General features: G+C 44.2%; 2 protein-coding genes across 3 annotated transcripts in view; one reads left to right on the forward strand and one right to left on the reverse strand.

Annotated features, from left to right (window-relative positions):
- LOC127379967 (uncharacterized) overlaps positions 1-2,887 on the reverse strand; it is a 16,997-nt gene extending 14,110 nt beyond the window's left edge. The window contains exons 1-3 of the mRNA XM_051608296.1: positions 2,744-2,887; positions 2,568-2,624; positions 1,049-1,086 (exon numbers count right to left, since the gene is read on the reverse strand). Coding sequence (XP_051464256.1) covers positions 1,049-1,086; positions 2,568-2,624; positions 2,744-2,872 — 224 coding nt within the window. The 5' untranslated portion in view covers positions 2,873-2,887. The remainder of the gene's footprint in view (positions 1-1,048; positions 1,087-2,567; positions 2,625-2,743) is intronic.
- CHD1L (chromodomain helicase DNA binding protein 1 like) lies at positions 2,618-27,283 on the forward strand. 2 transcript variants are annotated; one of them, XM_051608294.1, is made up of 23 exons: positions 2,618-2,648; positions 4,408-4,520; positions 5,278-5,384; positions 6,642-6,756; positions 8,275-8,306; positions 10,411-10,492; positions 11,756-11,918; positions 12,257-12,412; positions 13,578-13,670; positions 14,102-14,198; positions 15,611-15,684; positions 16,752-16,862; positions 18,459-18,573; positions 19,002-19,155; positions 20,458-20,623; positions 21,929-22,074; positions 22,445-22,608; positions 23,325-23,533; positions 24,600-24,698; positions 25,436-25,506; positions 25,769-25,883; positions 26,106-26,214; positions 26,914-27,283. In XM_051608294.1, the coding sequence occupies exons 2-23, from the start codon at positions 4,497-4,499 to the stop codon at positions 26,990-26,992; spliced, it is 2,481 nt and encodes an 826-aa protein (XP_051464254.1). In that variant the 5' UTR covers positions 2,618-2,648; positions 4,408-4,496; the 3' UTR covers positions 26,993-27,283. The 2 variants fall into 2 exon arrangements, with proteins under 2 accessions (XP_051464254.1, XP_051464253.1); XM_051608293.1 differs by lacking the exon at positions 2,618-2,648 and adding an exon at positions 3,005-3,126.
- The last annotated feature ends 25 nt before the right edge of the window (positions 27,284-27,308 follow it).

The raw sequence follows: 27,308 nt of genomic DNA on the forward strand, positions 1-27,308 counted from the left end.
CAAATGCATTCTGCTTGCTTAACAAAGCCTCCCACCTCTTGACATGAGGCCAGCCAGCCTCCATAAACCCAAGCTGGGGAAAAAATGGTGAAAGCTTTTCATTCACTTGAATTAGATATATCACCCATGGACCGATAAAGACAGGAACAGAGAGGAAAAGGAAAGGAGAAAGTACTAGAAATCACACACTCAAGAACTAATCCTATTAAAACAAGCACTTCATCAGAATTTTCCACGACTGGTCTCAACATAGTTCGTTTGCAATCAAATAAAACAGGGATTGCAGCAAAAGCCCAGGGCTTACAAGATGTAATGAGGCAAGGAAATCAAGACCCTGTCATAGATGATAAGGAATGATCTGCTGTATGACAAGCGATGCTTGTTTGATGCACTGAAGAAGCCCACACCCTATGAGAAAATTAAGGGGTACCCACTGTATTTAATACATTTCTCGATGTCCTGGGATCTGCACAGTTGCTCCCTCAAATGATGGGCAAACTATGTGAGCCAGGCATGAGCCTGAGGTTCCTGACACATCTTATCTTGGCTCCTAGTGCAATGCACATTTGAAAGAACAGTTCCCAAACAAAAGTATCAGTGAGAGAGGAGAATAACATAATATAGTTAATACATTAAAAAAAAGAGATACTAAAACCTCTGAACTTCATGTATTGCCACATTTCCCCACTACTACTGATAAACACGGCAAATTCACACGTCCACAAGCTTTGAAGGAAACACTGCTCTTCAGCAAAAGAACAGAAAGGCAAAGAGGAATGCTGGCAAATTCAGTTTCTGTGCACCTGCCTGAGTGTGAAAAATGGTTATTTTTTTCTGATAGAGACCCACTCAAACCAGAATAGTTGAAAAAAAATAATAAAGTAAGCAACATCTATAACATTCTTACTCATTCTCCAATCAAGTTATGCAGCTTTCCTCCTAGAAAAGGCTATTTCTGACAGCCTGCAAGTGGTGTGCAAGGCAAGCACCTTAAAAAAAAAAAAAGAACAAAAGAAACTTGTAGGGGAAGAAAACTCCCCATTCTTACCTTATTAAGAGCGGCAGTAAAAAGATCTGTCCAAAAGCCTAGAAGAAAGAAGAAACATTGGTTTGCAGTAACTTTCACCTAAACATCTTCCTCACTAGACAGGAATGCTGAATGTGCTCACTGTTGCTGCAGTCCCAGAGCACCCTAGGGAGCATGCAACGTTACACAGTAAAAAAATAGCGTAAACACTTGTATTTCAGGCCACAAAACTGGCCCAAAACGCTCGTCCTCCAGCTCTCATATTTATATAAAGAGTGTATTCTTCTGGCTCTCCTGCCTTTGTCCTTCCCTGATGCAGCCCAGAAAGCCTGCAGACACTACTGAGAGATATCTACACAGCTCCCATGCATTAGCTTCTACATGGTCTGCAGGTTATGCAGGCACTGGATAAAGTAGAAGCTTATTATTTTATCTCACTGTTAGGATCTTTCCTGTTGCTCACCCACCTCCTGCAGTAAAGTGAACCAACTTGGAAAAGCATGAGAAATTTGGAGACCTCATGGCAGCAGACAGCTGAAAACACTCTTTGAATACCCTGGTTCCCAGTGTCCCAAAATCCAGCTTGTCTTAACAGCTCAACAATGGACGTCCAAAACATGTTATATAAGTACAGTAGGAGTCTGAAGCAATGCTGAGACTCCTAGATCCATGAAGTGATACGTTGCCTCACACATTACACAAGAATTACAGTCTCTTTTTCAAAACGCATTTAACCTAACCTGCAACTAAACTAAGGCAGCACAATCCTGTAGGAGGTTGAGAATCTTGCGGGGGAGGCCCCCCCCCTCCGAGGGGGATGTCAGGAAAGGAAACAAGGCCAGTGCCATCCACCAGAAGCAGCCACAAAGCAAAAGATAAAAAGGCATCCCGGTTATTACGTCCTGGAAGAAAGCCACTGGCCAGGTGTTCTCACAAACGAAGGCACAGCCCATCACTGCCTTTCACTCCGGGCCCAACCAGCCACCAAGCTCTGCAACCAGTCTCACTGCCGAAATGAGACTTCCATGCCCAGCCCTGACAGCGGCTCAGCAGGGAAGACCCAGCAGCAGCAGCAGCAGCAACAAAACCCACCGGCTTCTGAGCGGCCGATGCCGCAGGGCGCTTGCTGCCACGGGGACGCGGGCTGCTCTCCCCGCAGCCCCGGGCGGGCCGGTCACGCCTCCGACACACCGACCAGAGGGGGAATCAGCCCGCAGGCCCCCCAGAGCCCACCCCAGGAGAGCTCGGGGGACACAGCCGCCTTCCACACCTTCCCGAAAGCCCCGCGGGGAGGGCGGAGGGGCCGGGGAAAGCCGGGGGCAGCTCCACCCCGAGTCCGAGGTCGGCCTCGGACGCCGGGGCCAGCTCTCCCTGTGCCCTGCAGGGCGCGGCGGAGCCGCCCCCGCGGCAGAGAAGAGACCCGCGACTTCAAAGCGCGGCTTTGCATCTTCCCGCCGAGACCCCCTCCCTCTGAAGTCAGCCTCGGCCGGTTTCCCTCGGCAACCTTCGGGGTTTTTACCCCCCCGCACCCCCCACTCACCGTGTTGGCCACATGGACGAAGAGGCGCAGCCCGGAGCCGCACAGCCGCGGGGCCCACTGCGGGGGAGAGGGAGGCGAGAGGTGAGCAGCGGGCCCCGCTCCCCAACACCGCCCACCCCGTCTACCCCGTCCGTGTGTCCCCCCCACCTCCCCGTCCCCGTCCCCTGGGCGCTCACGGGGTCCCGCGGGGGGCTGCGGCTCCGTGCCCCCGCCCGGCCCGTGTGCCGCCGCACGCAGCACAGGTAGGCGGCGGCGGCCGGCAGCGCCGACGCCAGCAGCACCACCAGCAGCAGCACCGGCGCCATCGCTCTGCCCTTCTCCCTCCCTCCTTCCCGACCAGCCCAGCCGGCCGCCCGGCCTCCCCGCGGCCGGGGCGGGGCTCGGGGCTCGCCCCGCCTGCGGGCCGGCCCTGCCCGCGCACACGGAGGGAGCCCGCCTGCCCGCCCCGCGCCGCCCGCTGCCATGTCTCGCTTCTTCCGAGCGCTTGGCCGCGCCGGCAGCGCCCGGGCGGGCGTTCCGGGCGTGGAGGAGGCGGACGCGTCCCGGTGGGGTTTGGCAGGTGAGCGGGGAGCCGCCGGACAGGCCCCCCCCGGGGGGGGGGGGACGACCCCTTGGCGCGGGAGGGCCTGGGCGGGAGCGGGATCCGTGCGGGGATCGCGGGCGGGGCGGGAGTCGGGGCCCGGCTTCCCCGCCTGCTGCTGCTGCTGCTGCGGGCGGGGGGCGGCGGCGCTGGGCGCTGCGGCCGGGCCCGTCCCGGTGACCCCCCCCCCCCGGCCCGAAAGAAGGAAAGGTGGCTGCCAGGGCCTGCAAAAGCGGCTCCTGCGGAGAGACGCGTTGCTGACCCGGGACGCCGCGGCTTTGCGGTCTTTGCGGCTGGGTGGTGAGGCCTGGGGCTTGGCTCCCCGGGCGCGGCCGTGCCCTCCTGGGAGGCTGAGCGCAGCCTTGGAGGACGCGGGGCCCCGGGAGCCGAGCGGCGGGGGGCAGCGCCCGCCGGCCCCGCTGTTGAGCGCGGGTGTGTTCAAGGGCTTTTTCCCAGCGCCGGGGCCGCCCCTCCTGCCTCCGCCTTTCCCTCCGCCGAGCGGCAGGACCCGGCTTTCCTCCCTGTGCCGCCCGGGGTCTGTGTTTCCTTGCGGGGCGGTGGGTTATGTCGTGTGCTCAGCCTGTGTGTTTGCCCGGGGAGGAGAAGGTGGCAGTGGCACGGTGGTACTGGCCGTACACAGCCTTCGGGTCCGGGCATCGGAAAAGGTCTTGGGAACTCCTGCTTGGCTTGTTGTTTGGTTGTTTGTTTTTGTCGGGTTTTTCTTTACCTCCTGTGGTCCGTAATAAGGATGGCAATGGTGCTGCTAGCGACCGTGACCTGTGGTTGAGGTCTGCCCCAGCCCAAGTGCAGGAAAGCTGGAAAACGCCTTGTTGAGAAACGATTATTATACAATAGTGGATTGTTACAGACGATTCTGGTAGCCTAAAGCACGTCCCCGGATCTAGTACTTACACGTTTTAAAAAGTGGCCGGAGCTGAAAATCGAGCTGTCTTTCAAGAATGCAAAGTAGCAGCTTAATTATCGGATTAGGTTCCTTTTACAGGCCTTTGTAATGACTTGGGGCATTTTTTGTGTGTGCAAGTTCCTGAATATGATTAATTTAGTGTTACCACTCGTAACTCTGGAGTTGTTGCTCTCCAGCAGAGTAAACCAGCTTCTGCTGAAAACTGGTGTGCTTTTCCTGTAAGGCAGATCTTTGGGATGGCCTGTTATGGGCAGGACCTGTTTCTGATGGCTTCAAGGTGTGTATAGTGTGTACTGGATGACTGTGTAAACGTAACAAATTGCTTTTCTTCCCAGGCATTCAGCTCCGTCCTTACCAAATAGAAGGTGTAAAGTGGCTGGTGCAATGCTACAAAGTCCAGCATGGCTGTATCCTGGGAGATGAGATGGGTCTTGGGAAGACTTGTCAGGTTTGTTTTCTTCTAGAAATTTATCTTGGCCTAACTTTTTTCAGCCTAGTGTTTCTGCAGAATGAAGAAGATAAAGCGCCCTAATGGTTGATCAGTTAAACAGCCTCGTCCTGGAGTCTGTGCTCAAAAGAGAGAGCTTATTGTTTCTTTCATTTCTTAATCACTTAACAGTTGTTTTAAGTAACACTCTAAAAAGTTTTCAGGGTTTTATAAAAAGATGAGTGGTCATTTTAGACAGACACCTTAATGCATAATTCATGGCGTGCAGGGTTGAAGGTGCAAGACACATCAGGTACAGAGAGGATGATGTTATGTTGATGCATCTGCAGCAAGATGATATTTTGAGCTTGTCCCCACATGGATTAAAACTTGCAAGTGTAAATTTTTCACAGGTTTGTGGTGGGGTTTTTTGATAAATGTTTCAGTGGGTTTCAGTCTCGCTGGAAAGTGACTTTGAGCTTTGCTTTGACTGGTGGTATTTGGTGTGTCTTAAGTAACAAACTGGTACTTTCAGAAAGTGGTGCATGGTAGACCTTTTTTGTGACTGGGAGAAAGGGCTTTGGAAAGGGGCTGCAGATACCAAGTTCACATTTTGGAATCTAAGCTTTTTTGTCACTGATGGTGGGTCTCATTAGGTATGTGATGAGCCTGTGGGAACTAGCTACAAAGCTCAACGAGGAAACAGTTAAAGTAGGTTCAGGCTATTGGATTGAACCCTTTCCTTGTTATAAAATAAAATATTTTCCTTGCCTTCTAGACTATTTCTTTACTTCTTTATTTGACAAAAAAAAAAACTGACAAGGAGAGATTTCTGATACTTTGTCCTCTGTCTGTTCTGAGCAACTGGAAGGAGGAACTGGAGAGGTAAGTTTCAACAGCTGCCTGGCTCATCATCTTTTTGCAGAGCAAGTTACAAAGCTTCTTTTAAAATTTGCTCAGTCCAACAATTTTCTTCCTTTCAAAAGGAAAAAAAATAGCAAAAAGGGAAACTACTAAACCGACAAATCAATACAAACTGTGCAGTTAATTCATGAGCCTTACAATGCTGTGGTATGTGCAAACTCCTCCAGCTTGCAGTGCTGCCTGGCTTTCTGTCCAAATGCCACCACTAGCTCCTTGCTTTCTATAGATTTGTAACTCTCCATGCTCGGCCTCTCTAAGGCAGAATCTGCTGAAGACAGCCAGAATTCTGTATTTTGAAAGGTAAGACCCAGGCTGAATAGTATGTTTCTTGGCATGCTCACACATGCATGCAAAATACATTACATCCGTGCATGCAACCCATCCTCTCTGGGGTGCCATGACTGTTCTGAGGGCTCATTTGCTACACCCAGAATTTATATGGTTTTAAGCTGGAGCCCAAAGATTCCTTTCAAGAGGAAGGGCAGAAAGTTAAACATTGGAACAGAAGTCTGTCTGTGTGGCTGTTGGGCAATGCTATCTCTCAGCATCTGAAGTCATCCAGGTTCCATTCTGAAGTGAGCTGGCCTGACTTGGATAGACTCCTGGTTGGAATAGTTGGGGGAAAGTGCATCCCTTCGTAGATCAGCAGTGAACAGCTATCCAGAAGGAACATTAGGCAAATATCAGTGGTGGGATTAAATGAGGGAAAAATTTTATGGTCCCAACTCTTCGTCCGTGGAACTGGTTATATCTGCTTTTTTACTAATAGGGTAGATTATTGAGGTCCTGACTTGGACCTCTTTGCTGCAGACATTGTTTGCCTGTATTTTAGCATGATTTAGGCCAATTCTTTGGTCCCAACTGGCAAACTGTATTCATTCACCTGCTTCTCATGAGCTTTTTCAGTAACAGGTCAGCCAAGAACCTGGTTTTCAGTCATCTGCCTTGGACTTTTGAGACCTTGGAGAATGCAGTTTATTCAGGATTTGTCCAAACCAGAACTGAGCTGAGGTGCCAACCTGAGATGCAAATTAATCAGGAAGGGGTGAGATTCACAAGCTGAGATTCAGCTACATCTCCCAGGAGAGCAGGGTGTTTGAACGGGAGGTTCTCATTATCTGTGCAATAGCTATCCTTGATAATGGGGTCCAGGGTTATAAACACATGAAAGACTTAGCGTGGCTGATTGTTTTCTCTCTGTCTTCCTCTTGACAACAGGTTTGCTCCAGGTCTTTCCTTTGTGACATACATAGGCAGCAAGGAGGAACGAACCAAACTGCAGCAGAACCTGAAAGAGCAATCTCACTTCCCTGTGCTTTTGACAACCTATGAGGCATGTGATGTCTTTGTCACTTGAAAGGAAGGCTTAAGTTTTCCCTCTCCTTTTCCATTCTCTGTACCACTCAGCTTATGCCTTGTCCTCCGTACTCATCTCTGACCTTCCTCAGTGATTTTCTACTCTGTAACCTGCTTCACAAACTGATCCAAGTCGCTGTAGTTTTTGTGTCCCTAAGATCATCTATTCTAACCCTAGTTTTACTGCATAGTTGTATCATGCCTCGAGTAAGCAGAAAGACACATGTCCATCCTTAACTAATGCTAAATGCATTGTCTTTGCTTGGCGCCTTACAGACCTTTAACGTTTCATAGAAGTGTACACATGTGTGATGTTTATTAAGATTCTGTTGATCAGGCAATGTAAGGACACTTAAAAGTAAGAGTTTACCTTTTTGTGCCCTCTTCAGCACAGCCTTCTCAGACAAAACTGTTATTTCTGGACTGCAAAATCGTGAGGTTCCTGTTACACTTGATAGGACTTTGGGCTGAATCTGATCAGAGCACGCCTGAGAACTTCCTGTCCTGCTGTGAATGGAACCAGCCAGAATAGAGTTGCTTCCTTGATCACTGCTTTGTATTTTGCATCATTTGGTCCTTAGTTATCTGGCATGGGAAAAAGCCCTTATTTTTCTCTTAGGAGTCAGTCACACTCAGGTCTAACTTCATATCAACACTTTTGTTTTAACAATCTCTTAACAAACACATCAACTTGATGTTAGATGAAAAGCATCTCTTACGGCTCCTTTCCTGCTTCCTCTTCTGATCTTCCTTTCCCTTTGCCTTTTTGCTTTCCCTCTCCAAGTTTTTTACTGTCTCTTCCCACTGGGAACTGTGTGACCTGTGCTGACCACTCTGAACCTGAAACTTTTTCTGTGTTGCACAAGCAGGAGTGGGAAGCAGTGACAACCTTTGTCCTGAATGTGATAAATGGAGCAATGTGATGCTGAAGCAAATCCACTTGATACAATGATCCACTGTATCAAGATACTCACTTAGCTAGAATTGTTCTTGTCTCTTTTGCTTTTGATGGCAAAATTCTGTGCTTTTTAAGGATTTCTCTTGAGTGACTTTATTTATCTTCCTCTGAATTTGAAGCTAGGCAAGCAATGTGTACACTTTTAAGATACTATCAGGTCATTGTTATAGTTTAGATTAATTCACTGAAGCGTATGTTTGATTAAAGTGAAAAAGAATGTGATGCTGAAAGTGTATGGTGTTTCTTACTAAGTGAGAAAGAGATGTAAAACTTTACAGAAGTGAAGAGCATTTTTGGTATGTGTAAATTTCCATTAATTCTCTGCTGCTGACGTTTTGCCAGGCAAGAGTTAAAATGTAGGAGATCACAGGATCTTGTGATTACAATAGCTGTCCTGTTACTTTCCTCGGGTAATAAGTGGTTTCATTCCACTCTCCTCCATTCCACCCTAGTTGCAAGCAGACAAAAAGATGCTCCATTTCTTAACTGATATATTAACTTAAGTCATAAACCATGGTTCATTTCCTTTCATTGCAGATTTGTCTGAAAGATGCAGCATTTCTAAAATTGTGAGTCTGGTTTTAATTTTTTCTAATTCAGTTCTGCATGTTGTGAGATCCCATGCTTGTTTCACGAGGGCCAGGGGTGTTCTCTGTGTGTAACTAGAGCTTTGTCTTTACCAGCTTTCAGTGAAGAATCTCTAATGTCAGCTGAGATATACATGAACTTCCCCCAAGTGCAGTTTTCAAGCCAATTATCTCAAAATAACATGATACACAGGGGCTTATAGCAGTACACTAAGTACCAGTCTAGAAGGCTGATGTTTAGACCAGAGCTCTTCAAGAGCTTCAGATTATAAAGGTATTAGATGCAAAATCTGATGAGATTGACCATTATACTGTAGTGATCATGTGCTAGTACCACATCTTGAAGTTTGTTGCCTCTTACCACTAATCAGAACTGTGGAGGGTTTATGGAGCATTATGCTTTCTAGCAAAACTGATTACACAGTAGAAGTTCAGCCCACAGGAAGCATCCTCATGGTTATGCAGGTTTTTACAAAATTGGGAGGAATTTCCTGTTTAGTAATAGCACCAATACCTTGCAATAGTGCCAAGTGGTGTAACAAATGGTGGGAGCAGCCAGATAGTAAGAATGGCTCAGGATCTTTGTAGGGGCAGAAACCCAGGGACCCCCACTGACACTGTTTTGCATCTCACTGAACTAATCAGGCCTGCTGTGGGTGCCCTGTTGTCATTCTGCAAAGCAATTGCCTTTGGCCACTGCTGGAAACAGGAGGTTGTGCTGGATGAGCACATCAAGATAGAAGCCAGGCCATATGAAAGTTAGCTGTGGCCGTACTGTCCCTATAGTTTCATATAATGTCCTGCACTGCTGTGTATGATTTCTCTTATTTTGCAGCTTAGCCCTGATTTGTAGTACCCAGGGAAAGCAAGTAACTAGCCCTCGTATCACAGAAACATCAGCTCCAGTGCTGTTTCTTACTTTAGAGGCTAGCACCTAACCTCAAAGCCATGTCACTCAAGTTTGGGGCTTATTTGTCCTCTAGTATTCCTTCTGAAAAAGGTGGTTGCTAATCGTTTGTACTTTGTCCTGTGTAGGAGCATTTGGAACCGTTTGTAAAGGTGGGTCAAGAGTTATCAAATGTCCCACCACCACCACTCCTTACCAGCAGTGTAACAGCACAAATGACTTGAGCCAGAGCCCTGCTCCAATTTAATGCCTGAGAGATCAGACTCTGCCCTGCACATGAGCTTCTGCAGTGCTTCACACTGAAGTCTCCCCTGTGCCAGTCAGTTGCTGTGCGTGTAGAATAAGATTAATGACATTTGACTGTCCTGGCAATGGAGAGCCACTTTTAAATAGCAAAGAGGGGAATAAAGGGAAACAGAAGAGCTGTGAGGAGAATGCAGGTCACTGTGATTCCTGCCCTTCTGTTCCACCAGGAGGAGAAGCATGTGGGTAATAAAAACTGGAGGGTCATGCTTTCCCTCCCCTGCCTACCTATCAGCTAAACTTGACTGGAAATCGTTCTGTGATGTGGGAGTTGAAACCCAAGTGACAAGCAGGCAAAACCACTGAGGACTGAAAAGATCTGGAGCTTGTATTGAGCCTAGTGTGGATCTACTAGGTCACCAGTGATTCTGAAGATTACTTGATGAGACACTGCATGTATCTATATCAAGCTCAGAACAAGTTGAAGCTCCTGTCTTAGGTGATTTGCAAAAGGCTTGTAATGGCTCTGCCATTACAACCTCATCATAGTTGTTGGGTTTTTGTGTAAGTGCTGGGACCTACTTTTTGTGTCTCTTTTTTTGCAAATCATAGACCTCCTTAAGTGTTTGACTGACTAGTCTTTATGTAATTTCCCCATAGAAACAGGGATGGCAAGAGAAGCCAGAAGTTCAAGTGCATTTTACTTAGGTTTGATTTCAGAAAAAGTATGCCGCCTACAGTTATGAAGTTGTGTTGGCTCTTGAAAGCTAGTACTTCTAAATTCCTTCAATCCCACTTGTAACGTTTGCTTGTCATTCATAGGGTGGGACCATCTCAAGTTGAGCCCTTCAGAGCCACCACTTATTTCCGTCTTTTTGTACTTACAAGAGTGAATTGTCAGCCCCTAACTGAAGATGCTGTTTTATGTTTCTTCAGATTTAACTGGGCTGCCTTGGTTGTGGATGAAGCTCACAGACTGAAAAATCAAAGTTCTCTGCTTTACAGGACGCTCTCTGAGGTAAAATAATTCATCTGTCTTTTAGTGTCTAAAGACTTTTTTTCTGCTTTGGTATAACATACAGATTGTCTATTTATTGCTTCGGTTGAGCCAAAACCAGTTTCTGTCAGAGTTGGTGAACAGATTCCCATATTTAGTGGCAGACAGAGGCTTATCTTGTTGGCTTTGCATGGAGGTGGGCAGTATTTGGAGCTTCTCTCTCATTCTCTCTCATGTTTGGGCTTGACATGTTGGAGAGATTTGAGAGACTTAAAAGTGTAAAGCAGACAGACATAGTGCTGAACCATAGCTATGCTACTGAAGTGATAGAAATCTGGCTGACTTAAGACAATATGAAGCAACAACAGGCCATCTCCAGCTCTGGGAGGGTGAAGGAATCTTTGTCTAGTTCATGGGACCTCAAGTAATGACCTGTTGACTTCCATAGTCCTGTTTAATGGAGCCGCTCTTGTTTATTGAAATTAGTAGAATTGATCAAGCTTCCAAATCACTCTGCCAGGGTACAGCAAGTGCCTGAGTGAAGGCTGCAGACATCATGGCAATGACACATGGGCATTAGATCTGGGCATCATCAGCAATGAACTACAGTACCTTTAAAATATTTTTTTAATTAAATTCCTGAAAGTCTTCTATCTTCTCAACATAGTGTCCATGATGTCTGTATTTCAGGAACTTTGGTTATAGTCACAAAGAAATAGGCATGGTTCTCCTTAGCTCTCCTAATGTATTTTCTATTACCAAACACGAGAGAAGACTTGTATTTCTTCAAAAGTAGCCATATTTCCCAAGTCTCCTTACAAGTGTTAGTGTGAGCAACATGGACCAGATAATGTTGCTGTGTTTGTCAGAGTTAGCCAGCAAATAGAAATGGATCATAGTCTTCTGTAATTTTGTTTCACTGTCTTATTCCAACAGCATTTTCCAGTCATCATTATCTAACACTGAGTAGGCAGTACTGGACTGTAGAGAGCACAGGTCTGAGAATTTTAATGGTGTCAGTTTTGCACTTTGTTCTTACTTTGCTTACACAGTCTTGTTTGTATTGGTGCCATCCTAGTCAGTTGTGTGGAGTTGTTTGACTGTCACACTGTACCTTTTCTTGGATTGTTCTAGCAGACACTTGCAGCATTCCGTGGGCAGTTCTGTGCCACCTGTCATCTTTAGGTGAAGCTTAAGAGTGGTGTGGGTGGAGTTGTATGTTAAGTAACTTCTAATTTCTGATATTTTCTTCTAATGATTTTGTTTTGTTGCTGGTTCTTTCAGTTCTCAGTAGGCTTCACCCTGCTACTCACAGGCACTCCAATCCAGAACAGCCTCCAGGAACTGTACTCGTTACTCAGCCTTATTGAGCCTGATATCTTTCCTAGGGAACAAGTGAAGGAGTTTGTTGAGTATTACCAAGGGATTGAAAAGGAGAGTGAGCCAGGTCAGTAATATGCAACGTTGAACTTCAGTTAGAACCAGCTGTTATCTTGACTAGGAAGCAGGCAGGTTGTGTCCTCTTCATTTGCTTTCTCTCAATGCTGGCAAGCTTTAAAACAAAGCCACTGAAAGTAAGGATTACTTACCTTAATGTAGCTCTTAAGTATTTCAGGTGTGCAGCTATGTTTGATTTTTCTGTTTGTAAAATTGGGCTTGAACCTTTTCACTGATAGGTGTAAGGTTCCTTACACATTTATTTAAAAAATATAGTTGTGAAGGTACTGTATACATTTCTTACATTTAATGCAGTAATCTCTTTTCTTTTTCCCTGCCTCTGCACAGCCAAAGAATTGCACAGTCTTCTGCAGCCATTTTTGCTTCGAAGAGTCAAATCTGAGGTGGCTGCCGAGCTGCCAAAGAAGGTGGAAGTGGTTCTGTACCATGGAATGTCAGCTCTGCAGAGGAAGTACTACAAGGCCATTTTGACTAAAGATCTAGGTAACTGAGTGTTTTGAATCCTGTTGGTTAATTTAAAAAACAAAATGGACTAGTATTGTAAATCTGTGCACTGTTGTAGTGAAGCACAATATGCATGTAACAAACATGCCAAATTCCGTGTTTTGGGCTGCTTGATTTGTGGTTTTAGCTTGTCATAAGAGACACATGAATCTAGAGCTGAGCTGTTGCAGAGCTAGTGAAGGTCAGCTTTGGGATTCTGCTTTGGGTCAGCCTGTAATTGGAAATACTTATCACAAGGTAATCCTGCTCCTATTGCATGTTTTTGTGGTCAAACAAAAGGGTGGTACAAGAAATTTTGGATCTGTGGATCACTACAAATTTTCCAATAATAGCACAGGTGCTATAATGCAAATTTAAATCTACTGGATGTAGACATGGGTTTCTTGGGAAACCACAGGACCATATAGACAATGCAGCCACAGACCCTTACCATAATAGTTTGCTCCTTGTCACTTTGCATGTGAACTGACTGTAACAAAGCATCGTGAAGTATGAGAGAGAAAATATTTGCTTCTGTCTGAATTCCTCCTCTTAAATCTATGCATACCACATCACGTGTCTTGCCAGTGCTCTGTGTTGTAGGGAAAGTAAAACTGGGGGAATGGAGTCCCTTTGTTCTTCTAGGACTAACACTTTGCATTAACATCACCAGGCAATCTGAACATTCTTCTTCAGTCAGTGTATGTGCACATACCCTTTATCTTCTCACAAAAATGCTTCTTAAAACCCTTCTTCCTGGTTGCCAAGGTGATCTTGACTGTGCTGTATTACTTTTTTTGTTGGAAAATTAACTACACTGTGTTTCTTTCACTATTTTTGATGATTTCTACATCTATAATTCACTCTCAGAAAAATGATAATGTCCCTTTCCAGGGAGTCCAGAAAGTTCCGTTGAGTTTGACAAGACAGAGTGGTGTTCATTGGGGGTCTTATTTCTAAAGGCTTGTCCAAAAAACGTGAGGAAAATTTGGTCCATTAAAACAGACATATTAGTCTTGAGATGGAAAATTCAAATGCAGATTGATATGCAGAGAGAGATACTCCAGTGCTGAAGCAGTGATCAGTACCCAGACATTCCCAGTCACATTCATTGATGGATCATGGGCTTTCCTGCTCAGTTCCTTCTCTGTGCTTTTTGTTCCAGATGCATTTGAAAGTGAAACAGGAAGGAAGGTTACACTTCAGAATGTCTTAATTCAGCTTCGGAAGTGTGTTGCCCACCCGTACCTTTTCAATGGTAAGAAAGCTCTTTTCTCTGTCTTGAAATAGAAAAACATTCCTGATTTACACAGTGGTTTTCTATTATTGCTTGGCAGTGTAATGCTTAGAAGCAGCAAGTAGTAAACAGTGTTGTACTTGTATCAGTAGCAGCTGTTAGTTTGTGACCAGTTCGAACATACCACAGTTCATGAGTAATGAGGAATGAAGTAGGGGACTGTGTGAAGTCTGAGTTTCTTACTGCAGCTCTCACCTAAACAATGAAATCACAATGCTTTGTGAGCTACCAAGGGTGTTCTTTAGAGACAGAGAAGGGCAATTGCTTCTCAAGCAAGCATCATAGGGCTCTACTTGGCAATAGTTAGCAGTACAAACCCACTGAGGTTTGCCACAGGGCTATTATTTGCATAGTAGTGTTAGGTCTGCTTCTGAAACTCCTTTCTGTTCCAGGTGTTGAGCCAGAACCCTTTGAGATTGGAGACCATATTGTTGAAGCCAGTGGCAAGATGTGCTTGTTGGATAAGCTCCTTTCATTTTTGTATGCTGGGTATGTTGTGGGGGTGAGGAAGATTAGGGTGGGGTTGACATAGGGAGAAGAGGTAAACTGGGAAGGCAAACCACCTTATTTAGCCATAGATCGAGCAGATATTCATCACAATGCAAACATTGCCCTATTTACTGCAAGTTACCGACTACCTGGAAGATGTAATTTCAGTATCAAGAGTTGCATTAGAGATGGTAGAGGAACCTCAAAGATTTTGTAGCTTCTCTGCAAACATTTCTCAAAACCCTTCACTAACTCTCTCACGTGTTCTCATATTTGGGAACCTGGGAGAATCACCATCTGTCATGGTGTTCAGCACACTTGGTTTGACTGTGGGGTTTCCAATGCACCAGTTGAATTCCTTTGTGCTACCATGTCTGTGTTAGTCTGGGAGACAGAATGCACAGCAAACGTGAAGAAGAAATTTCACAGGACTGAAAACCAAGAATAAGCTGAAACTTCAGCTTTAGGATTGGCATTCAGAACTCCTTGTGTTGAGCTCTTGTAACTTCAGAACATGGAACCCAAGCACTTTGGATATTTACTTCCAGCTCTCAGATGAGAGGCAAATTGAATGGCAGTTTGCATTATTGAACAGTCTGTGAAGCAGTGCCTCCTACATGATGCAATTTCTACCTTCTCTGTTAATTAAGCTGCAGTTTCCCTTTGGCTGCTTCAAAAGGACAGAACTTCAGCAGACCTTGTAAAGTTCTGGTGTGGTTGTGGAGGTCTTTGTTCTTCTGCTATATAGCACCTTTTGCGTGGGGGCCTCTCCCTTGAATGCCTTTGCCCTATGCAAATTCTGGACTTGAAGACCCCTGTGTTCTGCTTTACAGAGAAGTCTGATTTAAACATAGCACTGTCTGAGGCCTACAGCTGGAAGGGAGTGGAGTTGATTTCTCACTTAATTCAGGATTGTAGGCAGAGTTTGATCTTTGAGTGTGATTTGCTGGATGAGGGAACACTCTACTGTCAGAGATGCTGCTATTACATTTTTCCATCATTTGTAGTGTGTGACTTGAGAGCAGCCTGGTTTGGCTGTGGTGAGGATGACCTCATGATGTTAGCTAGGTTGAGGCTGAGGATCCTTTTAGACAGGCTCCTTTGGATCCTCACCAGGCTGCATCCAGCCAGCAGCAGAGCTGTGCCGGAGCCTTGTTACCTCTCTGTGACTCCACACTCTGGACATTGCAAATGACAATGGCAGATGAAGCTAACTGGTTCCATTGGGATGGAACCATTCAAAGCTGAAAATGGTGAGGGAATAATGGGCCATGACTCTGTGAGGCTTAGTGTACAGAGGTAGTGAGGCCTTGCTATGTAACAGTGTCTGATTCAGCTATTGTAACCCTTCTACCACACTGAAATGCTGTCACAGTATGTTGAGGCTCATGTGTTTCATGTTCTTCTTTCAGTGGCCACCGTGTCTTGCTCTTTTCTCAGATGACTCAACTGCTTGATATCCTGCAAGATTACATGGACTATAGAGGTATGTTCCGCACACTTTGGCAGTAGAGGGCTTATCCTAAAGTTCTCTGCCATATATAATTCCTCTGATTTGGCTCATCTGCCTGGGATGAAGAAGGGACTGTGAAGAGTATTTATTACTTCTTATTTGATAAAAACTATGTTCTTGAAGTGATTCTATGAGTTGGAGGATATTAAGTTCAGCTCTTTGTTGTGCTACCAGCTGCCTGAAGTGAGCTGGCACTTAAATATTTTTCCTCAATAAAATGGAGCTAACAGATGGCAGAGTAGCAATGTTTCATTATATACTTGTTTTCAGTTATGTACCTGAGTCCTGATGTAATTGCACTGAAGGCAGTAGGCTAGCTCTAGATTCAGTTTGTCCAGCACAAAGCACAACTTGGGCCACATTCATACCAGGAAATTAATTTTTGATTAAAACAGTTGTTGGCAGTGGGGCCCCAGCATCTCTGTGAGGGCAGGCTGGATTAGACCATTTTTGGCAAGGTTAGCAAAGTGTGCTTGGGACATTTTCTTTTGTTTCAGTCCACATGGCTCCATGCCTATTTAGGATTTCCCATGAAAGAGGCTTTTGTTTGGTGTTTATGGTTTTGGACAACTAATAATGCAGGATAAAGCCAAATGTAGAGCCATATCCCATACTGCTTGCTCACAGGAAAGCACACATTGAAGGCCATGGGAGTTTGTGTAAGGAGGATCCAATGGTTGTTGGCCTGTTTTGTGGGGCCAACAGCCAGCACAGAATAGTCTGAAATGGGACTCTCTGCTGACATTCTTTTACTTTGGCTCTGAATTTTCCTGTTGTGTTTCCAAGCATTAAATTAAATGCTAAGAACCTCAGCTAAATTACCCTTTGCCGACAGTCAATCTGGAAGTCAGGGTAACAACTTCAGTTTATATGAGGTTTAACTGGGAAAGAATGAAGAAGTCTGAAGGCAGTAGAATGCGAATCAAGGCAGCAGGGTTTGCAATAAGATTTAGGACAGCAGGAAGACAATAGAGAGTGAGGTAAGAAGGTAAGAGCACAGACAGAATTTCAGAAACATACATGTTGTTTGTTTAAAAAAGGCTACAGCTACGAGCGGCTGGATGGTTCTGTTAGGGGTGAAGAGAGACACCTTGCCATTAAGAACTTTGGTCAACAGCCCATCTTTATCTTCCTGCTGAGCACCAGAGCAGGTAAGTAAGGAAAGGAGAGACAAACAATCCATCTTGCTTCTGCACTCTCCTTTTGTTCTCTCTGGCTAGATTTCAGAGTTCTGAATCCTGCAGAGCCTCTTCACATGGAGGATTTTTGAGGGAGACAAGACATCCTGAACTGGGATCTCTGAGCTAGGACGTTTAGTTTCTGTGCTTTCCTTTTGGCAGCATATGCCAACATACTTTTAATATTGCAGCCACTTGAGTTACTTTTTTTTGTTCCAAGTCCCATAATGCCTGTCCCTGTGCTAGACTGAGCTTAAGGAATCTCACTAGTGTTTTATTTCTACAAGCACCAGACTTTAGGCAGGAGCAGCCTTCCTTTAAATAAGCTGGTAGAATTGCTTCTCAGGTTCACTGAACATAGGCATTCTCTCTAGCTGGCAGAGAGACTCAAATGAGAGCCTTTTACCATTCTGAGACTGGAGGGAATACCATGAGTCTGCCATCTGTGCTTCTTCCACTTAGCTCCTCAGGCAGATCTGTATCCTCTACACAGTGTCAAACCTCCCTGTCTATTCAAGCAAGCACAGAGGCAGGCTTCTGCTTGTCTCCAGAGGAGGGATCTGCACTGCTTGATCTCAGGCATCAAACTGGAACTAAGTTTCCCTTTGGGCTCCTGGTCAGGCTTTCCTGGATGAGCCTGGCTCCAGTGATACTGCAGCACATTGAGGGGAGCAGGTATTAAAACTGGAGAAGTGTCTAATGCTAGATGGCAGGAATAATCATGTCTCTCATCAGTGTCTGAACTCTCCCTGCCCACATCAGCCAGACTTAAGAGTGGTTTTTACTGCACATTGCTGAGGCTGGCCAAAGCATCTTGTATTCACCTGGGAATGTGTGTGCTAGCAGCATTTCCATCACTTATATTATGGACAGAGATTTTCCAGGTGCATTACTGTGTTCACTTGTGGAGATGTTCTGATTATGGTGAAGAGGTGGTTGGCCTGAGCTGCAAGAAGTATAAGACAGCAAGCTCCTGCTTTTTAACTTATTACCTGTATTTCTTTTATTTTAATTCCATGAGAGCCCAGACTCTGATCTTAAAAACTTTTAAGTCATATAAATACCTGGGCTCTAGTTGCTGTATAGTTGGGCCTGGTGTTTTTCCACTATTTCAGCTGTATTCAATTCAACTTTATATAACTGTATTCAAATTCAAACTGTATTTACCAGTTGTCTCTGTGCTGCAACAAAGTGAAAAATTGGGCAGTCCCTTGTAGCCTCAGTGAAGCCAGTCCTTGCTGGGACGATCTGCCTGCCAGAGGAAGAATATGTTTGTGTTCTGCGGTCTTGACAACCAGTCCCCTTTGCTTTGGTTCATTTGCACCCTCGCTTTTTTTTTTTACTACATTGCACAGTACAGCTTGACTTGGGGCTGTTGCAGAAAGCTGGAAATGGAAGGCTTATCCATATTTTTAGATCCTTATGAGACTCTTAGATTTGGGGTTTGGCAATGGATTGACTTAGATATAGTTGATCAGATCTGACAGAACCATGCACAGCAAAAGTTCTCCAGCTTCTTCTTTATTTTCTGCTGGTGATGTATTTTGTGACCTTCTGCTTTATTTGTAGGTGGAGTTGGCATGAACCTGACAGCAGCAGATACAGTTATTTTTACTGATAGTGATTTTAACCCACAAAATGACCTACAAGCAATAGCAAGAGCTCACCGGATTGGACAGCACAAGTGAGAAATGTTGCTACTTCTGGTTTGGTTACTCACACTCTTGGTCTCTCAATATTGCTTTCCCTATCCACAGGCAATGGAAGATTAAAGTAAAATAGATGGAAGATCAGAGAAGGAGAGCAGAGAGGAATTTGTCTTTGGTTTTCTGTTGCAGCCTTATGAAGTCTTGTCATGTGTCTAGGGTGGGAGTTCTGTAGATTTGGAGTAGGAGAGGAAATGTGGAAGTTTGCCGGAATTCTGTTGTGAGCATGTCAAGAATCAGTAGTATCAGCATTACGTTTCTGCTGAATATTTTTGCTGATTTTGTTCTTGCCTTTTTTTCCCTACCAAACGAGTGGGTGAGAGGATAGTGCTTTAGTGCACCTCAAAAAAAAAAACACAAAAAAACCCAACAACCAACTAATAGGAATTTTCTTGAACTTTTCAAGGCCTGTAAAAATTATCCGCTTGATTGGGCGAGATACAATTGAAGAAATAATCTACCGAAGAGCTGCTTCTAAGCTCCGACTGACAAATGCCATTGTAGAAGGGGGTCAGTTTGCTCTGGGAGCACCCAAGCCTCAGGGAGCAGCAGAGTTACAGGTAAAAGAGTTATGTCCTCAATTTGACTCCAGTAACATCTTTGGAAATGTCCCAGACTGTTTCTGCGTTTATGCCTGGAAAGAACCTAGCCAGCAGTTATATTCTGGGGGAGATGTGCATAGACATGACAGCTTTTGAATATCTTGGGAACCAAAATTACTTTCCAGGTCTGGAGAAGACCTGACATTTGAAGACAGCTTTTACAATTTTTAGGTGCATCCATTGTTGGAAAAGGGTGTGTTTTCTTGTAGAAGAGGGGAAGGCAGAACCTCTCCTTGTCTTACTTGTTTTTCTTTAATTATAACAGGTCTAAAGTGAAAGCTGACTCACTGTTTCTACAGCTTACTTGTCTCTCACAAGCAGAGCTTATAAGTATTTAGTCAGCTTTTGGTAGCTAGTTGGAAACTCAGTCAACCTTCTGCTGACCTCTTGGCAAAATGTAGTGTGTTAGGTGTCAGGGCATGAATTATAATTCTGATCTGAAAGCTGAGGTTTTTGCTGAGAACTTGGGTTGAAAACTTCAAGAAAAGTGACATTTTCCACGTAAGCATCAGAAAAAACTTATTTGCTGTGAGAGTGACAGAGCACTGGGACAGGCTGCCCAGAGAGGTTGTGGAGTCTCCTTCGCTGGAGACATTCAAACCCACCTGGACACGTTCCTGTGTGATGTGCTCTAGGTGACCCTGCTCTGGCAGGGGGGTTGGACTAGATGATCTTTTGAGGTCCCTTCCAACCCCTAAGATTCTGTGATTTAGGGGGATATATCCCGTGTGTGCAGCTAAACCTGGAAGAGGTTTAGAATTAGTGTATCCTTTCCCCTGCCACCTCCCCTTCCCACCCTACTGGCGTGTATCTCAGCAATTACAGTTTCCATGGGAGAAGTGGAACTGAGCCCATAGGAAATTCCATGCTGGTATTTTTCTCCCCATGGATTTTTGTGATATTTAAGCTCTTGTTTTAAAGGAGATGAAGGCAAAAAACAAGCCCAGTCTTTCTGGCTATGAAGAAGGCTGCTTGAGTGCAGTCAGTACAAGACTGTTTTGTCATTCAGCCTTGAATAAATACAGTAGTTCAAGTCTGAATGAGTTATGTTTAAGGAACATACATTATAGGGGGCTGTCTCACCAGATGTTGGGAGAAATAGGTGTGTTAAAATAGAAGTAATTTGACAGGTAACATCAAGGCTTAGATTTCTCCACTTGTACATCCTTTGCATTTAAGCCTGAGAAGCTCAAGATGCTGGGGTTGACATGGAATTAGGACATATAGGAGATGCTGAACTGCCTTTTCTCTTTATTAAAGCTGAGTGAAATCTTGAAATTTGGCTTGGATAAATTGCTGTCCTCTGAGGGGAGTACTATACAAGATGTGGAGCTAGAAAACATCCTTGGAGAGACAAAAGGAGGGAAGTGGGTAATGGACGTTGTGCTACCATGTGAAGAAGAGACTGAAGAGGAGGACACAGAGAGTAAGTTAAGAATCTAAATACTTGTGAAATTTATGACACTTGGGTGCTGGTAGAGAAGGCTTCCCAGGCTGAGGGGTCAGTAGACTTGTAATTAAGTGACTTGGATTCTGTTTACAACCTATTATTTATGAGCCTTTATTGGTCTTTTGCTTTTTTGGTGTGTCCTTATTTGCCTATTTGTAAGGTAATGGTAACAATACTTGCCCAGTTTTGGTGGCTGGGGGCTGAATTCCTTCATGTGCTACAAACATATTGAGACCTCAGATGAAATTCAGGGGAAAAGGGGAATTATTCAAACTGTTTTCCCCACAGAGAACCATTAAGACAGATGTACAGTTTTAGAGATGGAACAGTAACCAAGATATGACAGTAATTTAAGGAAAGGCTATGTAGCTTGTGGTTTGTATTTATCTCCAAACAAAACTTTACCATGAAAATCACTAGTTGGAATGACCTTAAAAATTCCATAATGTGAAATAGGAACTGCAGAGTCATGCTGTGTAAACAACTAGAACAAACCTACCATCTTCAGTACTCTGCGTTCTTCTCCAAATGTCACACCTTTGTGGTTAGTTTTTCATAGCCCCATACTATATGAGAATAAATTCTAAGGGTACATTCCCTCTTCTAGTGGTGTGGTGAGAAAGACTGAATTTCTGTTTTGAGTACACATTAGCAGTTAAATAGGGATCTGTGACTGAAGCAGAAATATGGCCCTGCAGGTTAGGTATTATCTGCCCCACAGCATTTGCTGGCAACAAGTAATTATTTGCTGAGACTTAGCAAAGAGTGGTATTTTCAGTTGGTAACTGAAGGAGATGCAGTGGTAGCACACTGTATAATAGTTATTGGGGAAAATGAGCAGTAACTCTGGGTTGCCAGCGTTCTGTGCTTTTATTTCATTTGGGAGCTCAAAAGAAAAAGTTAGCTATCCATTTAAAGAGTTGCCTTTAACTAGATAGCAGAGCTAAATGAATTTGCTACTGGCAGAGATGGAGTCACAAAGAGAACAGTAATGAAACCACAACTTAAGTCTTTTTTCCCCTATTAACTCCAATTAACTATTTTTTTTGCTAGTATAAATGACATAAATTAAGAGCTTTTGCCTGAGGAAGCAAATCTTGATTCCGTAGTTTCTACATGATGCTGACACTGGTCATAGAAAAAAGTGATGAGAATGAACATCTTTTTCTGCTGAGTACAGAACAGTGTTACAGTGAAGCCAAATTTCTTTTGATGTCATTGTACACTATAGGTGTTAGTGGCTTTCACTTTCTTTTTACACTTTTTAATTATTTTTTAAAGATCACATGTATGTATATGAAGGCAAAGATTATTCAAAAGAACCCAGCAGAGAAGACAAAAAAGCATTTGACCAGCTTTTGGATCTTCAAAAAGCCTTGACTGAAGAGGCCAGTAAGGAAGGGAGAGCTCTCCGGAACAAAGCAAACGTAAGACAAAAGACCTGCCAAGGCACACGAGCCCCTCATTTATTTGTGGAAAATGAGGCTGACAGTTTTCTCTCTTTGGCTACAGCTTGCAGATGGCACGTTAAAAGATTTAGGTGTCAATGTAGTGAAGTTGGCTCTTGAATCTGAGGGCTTGACAATTCAGCAATTCTGGTAACAGAGCAGAGATATGATGTGTGGGGCACTAATACAAACTTAGGCCACAAAACAGCATATTATGTGACAATTGGGATCTAATGATTAAGTCCTGTGGACAAGTCAACAAATGGGAAAGGAGTCCATGATAAGTTGGGCACTAGACATGGCTTTAAGATAAGCAATTTGTTTTTGTGATACTTCCTTTTTTCTCTAGGCACTCCTCACAGGCCTTCGTGAGCAGCCAAGCAGGAGGAAGCACTTGCTGAGCACAGAAGAGCTGGAGGCTAGGAGGAAGAAGCGCCAAGAAGCAGCAGCAAAGAGAGCAAAGCTCATGGAGGAAAAGAAGAAGGCAAAAGCAGAGACAGAACACAAGAAAAAGTATGGTTTGTACTGCATCTACTGCTTGTAAGCTGATGTCTGTTAGACTGTACTCTTAAATGTGTGTTTGATTGACCAAAAGAAGTCATACTCTGTATCCAGTCTAGCAGATGGGTCTGGGGGTGAGGGGAGGAGATGACGACAAAATGGCTTCAGGTCACCCTCATGAGAGACTTCACTTCATACATCCGGTTGTTTCTGTGTGTGCGCAAACTACGTCACTCAGGGATGTGAATGTGGAAAAATGGCTCGAGCCCCTAGTGAGGGTACTTTTCCTCTGAATTCCCCTGCCTGATTTCACGTCTAATTTAATTGCTAGAGATTGGCCTGAGCAAGAACCCCATATCTGAATGTACAGTGAGCTTTTGGGAGAAGCTTTCTGAAATGTCACAGTTGGCTTCTAGGTATTGGTCTGGCATCTGTGACTCTCTAGCATGTGTCTTAACTTTTTCCTCCTTGTTTTCTAGATGTTCTTCCTTTTTACCTTTTGCCCTTTGCTCACTTTTTCCATGCCTGCAATTGGCTTATCACACTGGCATGTGGCTCCTAATAGCACAGATAACAACTGTGATAAACTTGGTTCTGGTCCAAAACAGGGGAAGGGGAGCAGAGGCGATGCAGATCTGAGTCTCATGTTTCAGTGCAATGATTTAAACCAAGGTGCTTCCCCTCCCTCTCGTTTTCATCAAACATCATCTTCTCTTGTTTTGTTTCAGGATGGCTTGGTGGGAGGCAAATCATTATACATCTGCCTGCCTTCCTTCTGAGGAAAGTGACTCTGAGGAAGAGTTTGAGAAGGATGAGGCTCGGCTGAATGTGGATTTAGATTACGAAGATGCAGACCTGAACTGTATCAAATATGTCATGGGAGATGTCACCTACCCAAAAGCAGAAGAGGAGGATGCCATCATTGTCCACTGTCTAGGTAGAATTTATGGCACCAGGAATGTGGGTGGGCGAGGTGGGGAAGGGGCTTGAATTGTCCCTACTAGCTCAGTAGTTTCTCATTCCCATCCAGACTTAAATACTTTGCATTTGAGTCTCGACTTAATCTTGAGTGGTGCAGAGGCAATACAGACTCTACTCCACTATGTGTGACCAACATGTGTACTAACTAGCAAGGTGTACATGAGCCTTTTCATACTCTTTCTGGATTTATGGATGAGCCTCTTGAATGGTACCTGTATGACTTGAAACTGTATATCTGTGGCAAAGTGGTGGCAGGACCTCCTGAGATGAGGGCCTTTTGTTCATCCCACATAAGCTGTAGGGACTGAACTGAGATACTGAAAATCTTCTCCCTTACACAGTCAGCAGGAGAGAGACATTTCCAGAGGCTCAGGTCAGAGCTGCTTTCTCTGTCCTTGTGTCTCAACACTTAACAATACAGAGGCTCTAGGCTAGTCTCCTAATTTAAGGACCTCTGTTAAGACGCTAAAGCTGAAGAAGAGAAATTCAGGTTACAGAGTTCTTTCTGAATTAGTGTTGGAGCTGCTCTCTTATGAGGGCTATAGCAGAACATTATAATCTGCTTTGGTTTATGTTAAACTCAACACGGAAAGTCATGTTTGAAGTGGAAATGCCAAGTAAGAGCCTGCAAATATACATCTAGTTGTGGGAAATCCAAAACACCAATCTGGAGACATACTAGGGGCATGCTGTATGCACCTATATGCATATGTGTGAGGATGCTGACAGGTTGAGGATGCTCATTGCCACGGTTAGTGGTTTTTTTAGCATGCTTAGTGAGGACTAAGAAGGAATTCTTCCTAGAGAGTTTTTCAGGGAACTGTGACAAGTTTGTTTTGTTCACGGGCTGAGGTTATCCTCTGGGATGGCCCTTTAGTACTGGTTGACTTCAGCTCACGTGCAATTCCTGTATCTGGTTTTGATAATAATTTGTTGCATTTATACAGAGTAGGTCCCTGTCCTGCAGGGGTGGTCTTCAACCTCACTTTTTAAAAGGAATCTGATTTGTCATTTCATTCTAGATGACTCCGGCAACTGGGGAAGGGGTGGTTTATTTACAGCTCTGGAGGCTCGTTCTGATCAGCCAAGGAAAATATATGAGATGGCAGGAAAGATGAAAGGTAAGAGATTAAAACGTTACCTTAGGCCAAGACACTTGAAAGAGTTTCAGTCACAGGGATGTTGCAGGAGTGAGGTGCCTGGATACCTTGATATTCACGTTCTTTCCTCTTTTTCTAGATACATGCATCCCTAGCTCTGAAGGTAGTAATACAGCGAGTGCTCTGACTTGACTTGTTAGGAGTGTGAGTGCTCTGCATAGGGGTTGGTCATTCTAATCTATGCTGCAAGTCATAGAAAAAGAAAAAAAACTAGCTTGGGCATTATTCACAGGATGTTTTTTGCTATATAAGACAGGGTCCTGCATCTTCTGTCAAAGTGATTTTAAGAAGGGTGAAAGCCACCTCAGGCAGTACTCATTTGAGCCTTTGGTTTCCTCTAAGAACTAATCTTCTCCTGAGCATGTAGTAGTAGTTTTGAGCTACTGGTGAGGAATGCACATCTTTGCATAACGTGGATCTAGTTGTTTTTTTTCTAATTTCTTGGGAGATGCTTTCATCTTGTTCCGGCATCCAGTGTCTCTCTTTCCATTTGTAATCTTTAACTGGGATGTGTGTGTCTGTCTTGGGGAGTGTAACATCTTGCTTCCCTGGACGAAGGGACTGACTCCACTGAGACCATCATGAGGAGATAAAGAATAATGCAGAACGTGACAGTGAAGTCACTTCTACATTGACTTGCTATTGACTCTTCAGGACTGATTTTATAAAATTATTCTTCTTTCCTTGTTTCTGGACAGACCTGGAGTTAGGAGGAACCCTGTTATTCCCCATTGATGATAAAAAGTCCAGGAAAAAAGGACAAGACTTGGTGAGAATGAGAAGCTCCTTTTTGTGTAGCTCTGTCTGCATGTTTTTGAAGCTGTGTGAAATGAGCCTTATGTCTTTTTCTCAACAGTAATGGCACTGAATATTGAACATGGCTAAGGTGCAGTTAAACATTAGAGAAAAGGAGATCTTTCTCTCATTCATTAAAGCTAATAAGTAGTAATGCAGTTTTCAAGCAACTATCACTGTCTCTCTTAGCGCTGGATCTAGACTCCATTTCAAGTTTTTGTATGTTTTCTCTTTAGTTGGCCTTGGTTGTGGCTCAGCACCGGGATCGGTCCAACAACTTGTCTGGTGTTAAGCTGTCTGCTTTGGAAAAGGGCCTGAAGAAGATTTATTTAGCAGCCAAGAAAAGGAATGGTATGTGTTTGTGCAGTGGAAGAGTGAATCTTTCTTTACATGTATGATTGCACCTAAAGATAATAATCAATTTCCACCTTTCCTGTACTGTTTTTTCTGAAGTGAAGAGTGAGATATCCATGGCAGATATGTTGTATCCCAACAAGAAGTCTTTGTCTAGATTGCTTTCCATATGTGTATGTTGTCCTAAAGAGTGTGCACTCTCTGTTCCTTCTTTCTCAGCAACAGTACATCTGCCACGTATTGGGTATGCAACAAAAGGTTTCAACTGGTATGGTACCGAGCGGCTCATCCGAAAATATTTGGCAGCACGGGGTATCCCCACTCTTATGTATCCTTTTGGAGCATGTCTGATTTTGTTCACAGTCTAATATTGAAAGGAGCACCTAAGTAGCTTGGTGGATGCAAAGCAAGGAAGGAAGGCAAGGCACAGATGCCACAGTCGAGAAAAAAACTTAGTTTCTCTGACTTGCTGTCATCCAGGTACTCATTCTCCAGTGAGGACTTACCATTTTAGGTGGTAATAACAGATTAGTGTGATTCAAGATGCCTGTCAGAATTGCTAGAACTAGGTGCTCATCTTCATTTGACAGCCATCAACTTACCTGTGTGCACCACATCTGTGGGGGAGAAGATTGGAATTTCAGACTAAGGAAATGACTCATAAACCAGCAAAAGTGAGAATGTGAAAAAAAACACATTACAAGGTTGCAAGCAAGTGATATCCTGTTTCCCTGGAGCATGATGCAGTTGGTGTGTGTTAGGGCAGGCTCTTAGAACAAAAAAGCTCATTGCTATTGCCTTCCAGGAAAGGAAAGGGAGGTTTACAAGGAGGCTGTGTTTTGTCACCTCTCTAGGAAGACATACATTTGCTATACTGCCACTGTCAGCACTTCTGTGAAACTGAAAACCTGAAACACAGATGATAGTATTTAGAGCATTCTGCCTCCTTCCTTGGTGACTTTCTTACTGGTTGTGTTATCTGGCACTCCTTGACACTTGACAGCATTTCCTTGACATTTCCTATAAGATACTACTTCCCTAGGAATAAAGGCACTTCCTCTGCTTCACCAGCATATTCATCTTCAATGACAGTCTCAAAGCCATGAGGATGCAGTAATTTCACTGAGAAACATGTGCAAAAAGGATCTTTTCAGCATCACACAGTCTGTATGCATCCATTTCAGAAACAAGGCTTACACAGTCATTAATCACCACTGCATCTCTGCCTTTATTGGCCAGAATGTTTACATATTGCCAGTGGCTCTGTAGAGGAACGAGACTGCTTCCATTTTTACTTCAAAGAGTCTTTGGATAAAGATGTTGGCTGAATCCCAGATCTCTTTTGGAGATGGAAAATTAAACTTTCACTGAGGGTCAATTGTTATCCCTTACATTAATTATTGCTGGGCTTGGAATATTTAT

Source organism: Apus apus, chromosome 1 (genome assembly GCF_020740795.1).
Source record: "Apus apus isolate bApuApu2 chromosome 1, bApuApu2.pri.cur, whole genome shotgun sequence".
In the NCBI taxonomy this organism is placed as follows: domain Eukaryota; kingdom Metazoa; phylum Chordata; class Aves; order Apodiformes; family Apodidae; genus Apus; species Apus apus.

Coding starts and splice junctions, on each gene's coding strand:
- CHD1L (XM_051608293.1), top strand. CDS start 3,030: ATGTCTCGCTTCTTCCGAGCGCTTGGCCGCGCCGGCAGCGCCCGGGCG. Junction 8,307..10,410: donor GATGCAGCATTTCTAAAATT/GTGAGTCTGGTT, acceptor ATGTTTCTTCAG/ATTTAACTGGGCTGCCTTGG. Junction 25,507..25,768: donor GGAAAAAAGGACAAGACTTG/GTGAGAATGAGA, acceptor TTTTCTCTTTAG/TTGGCCTTGGTTGTGGCTCA.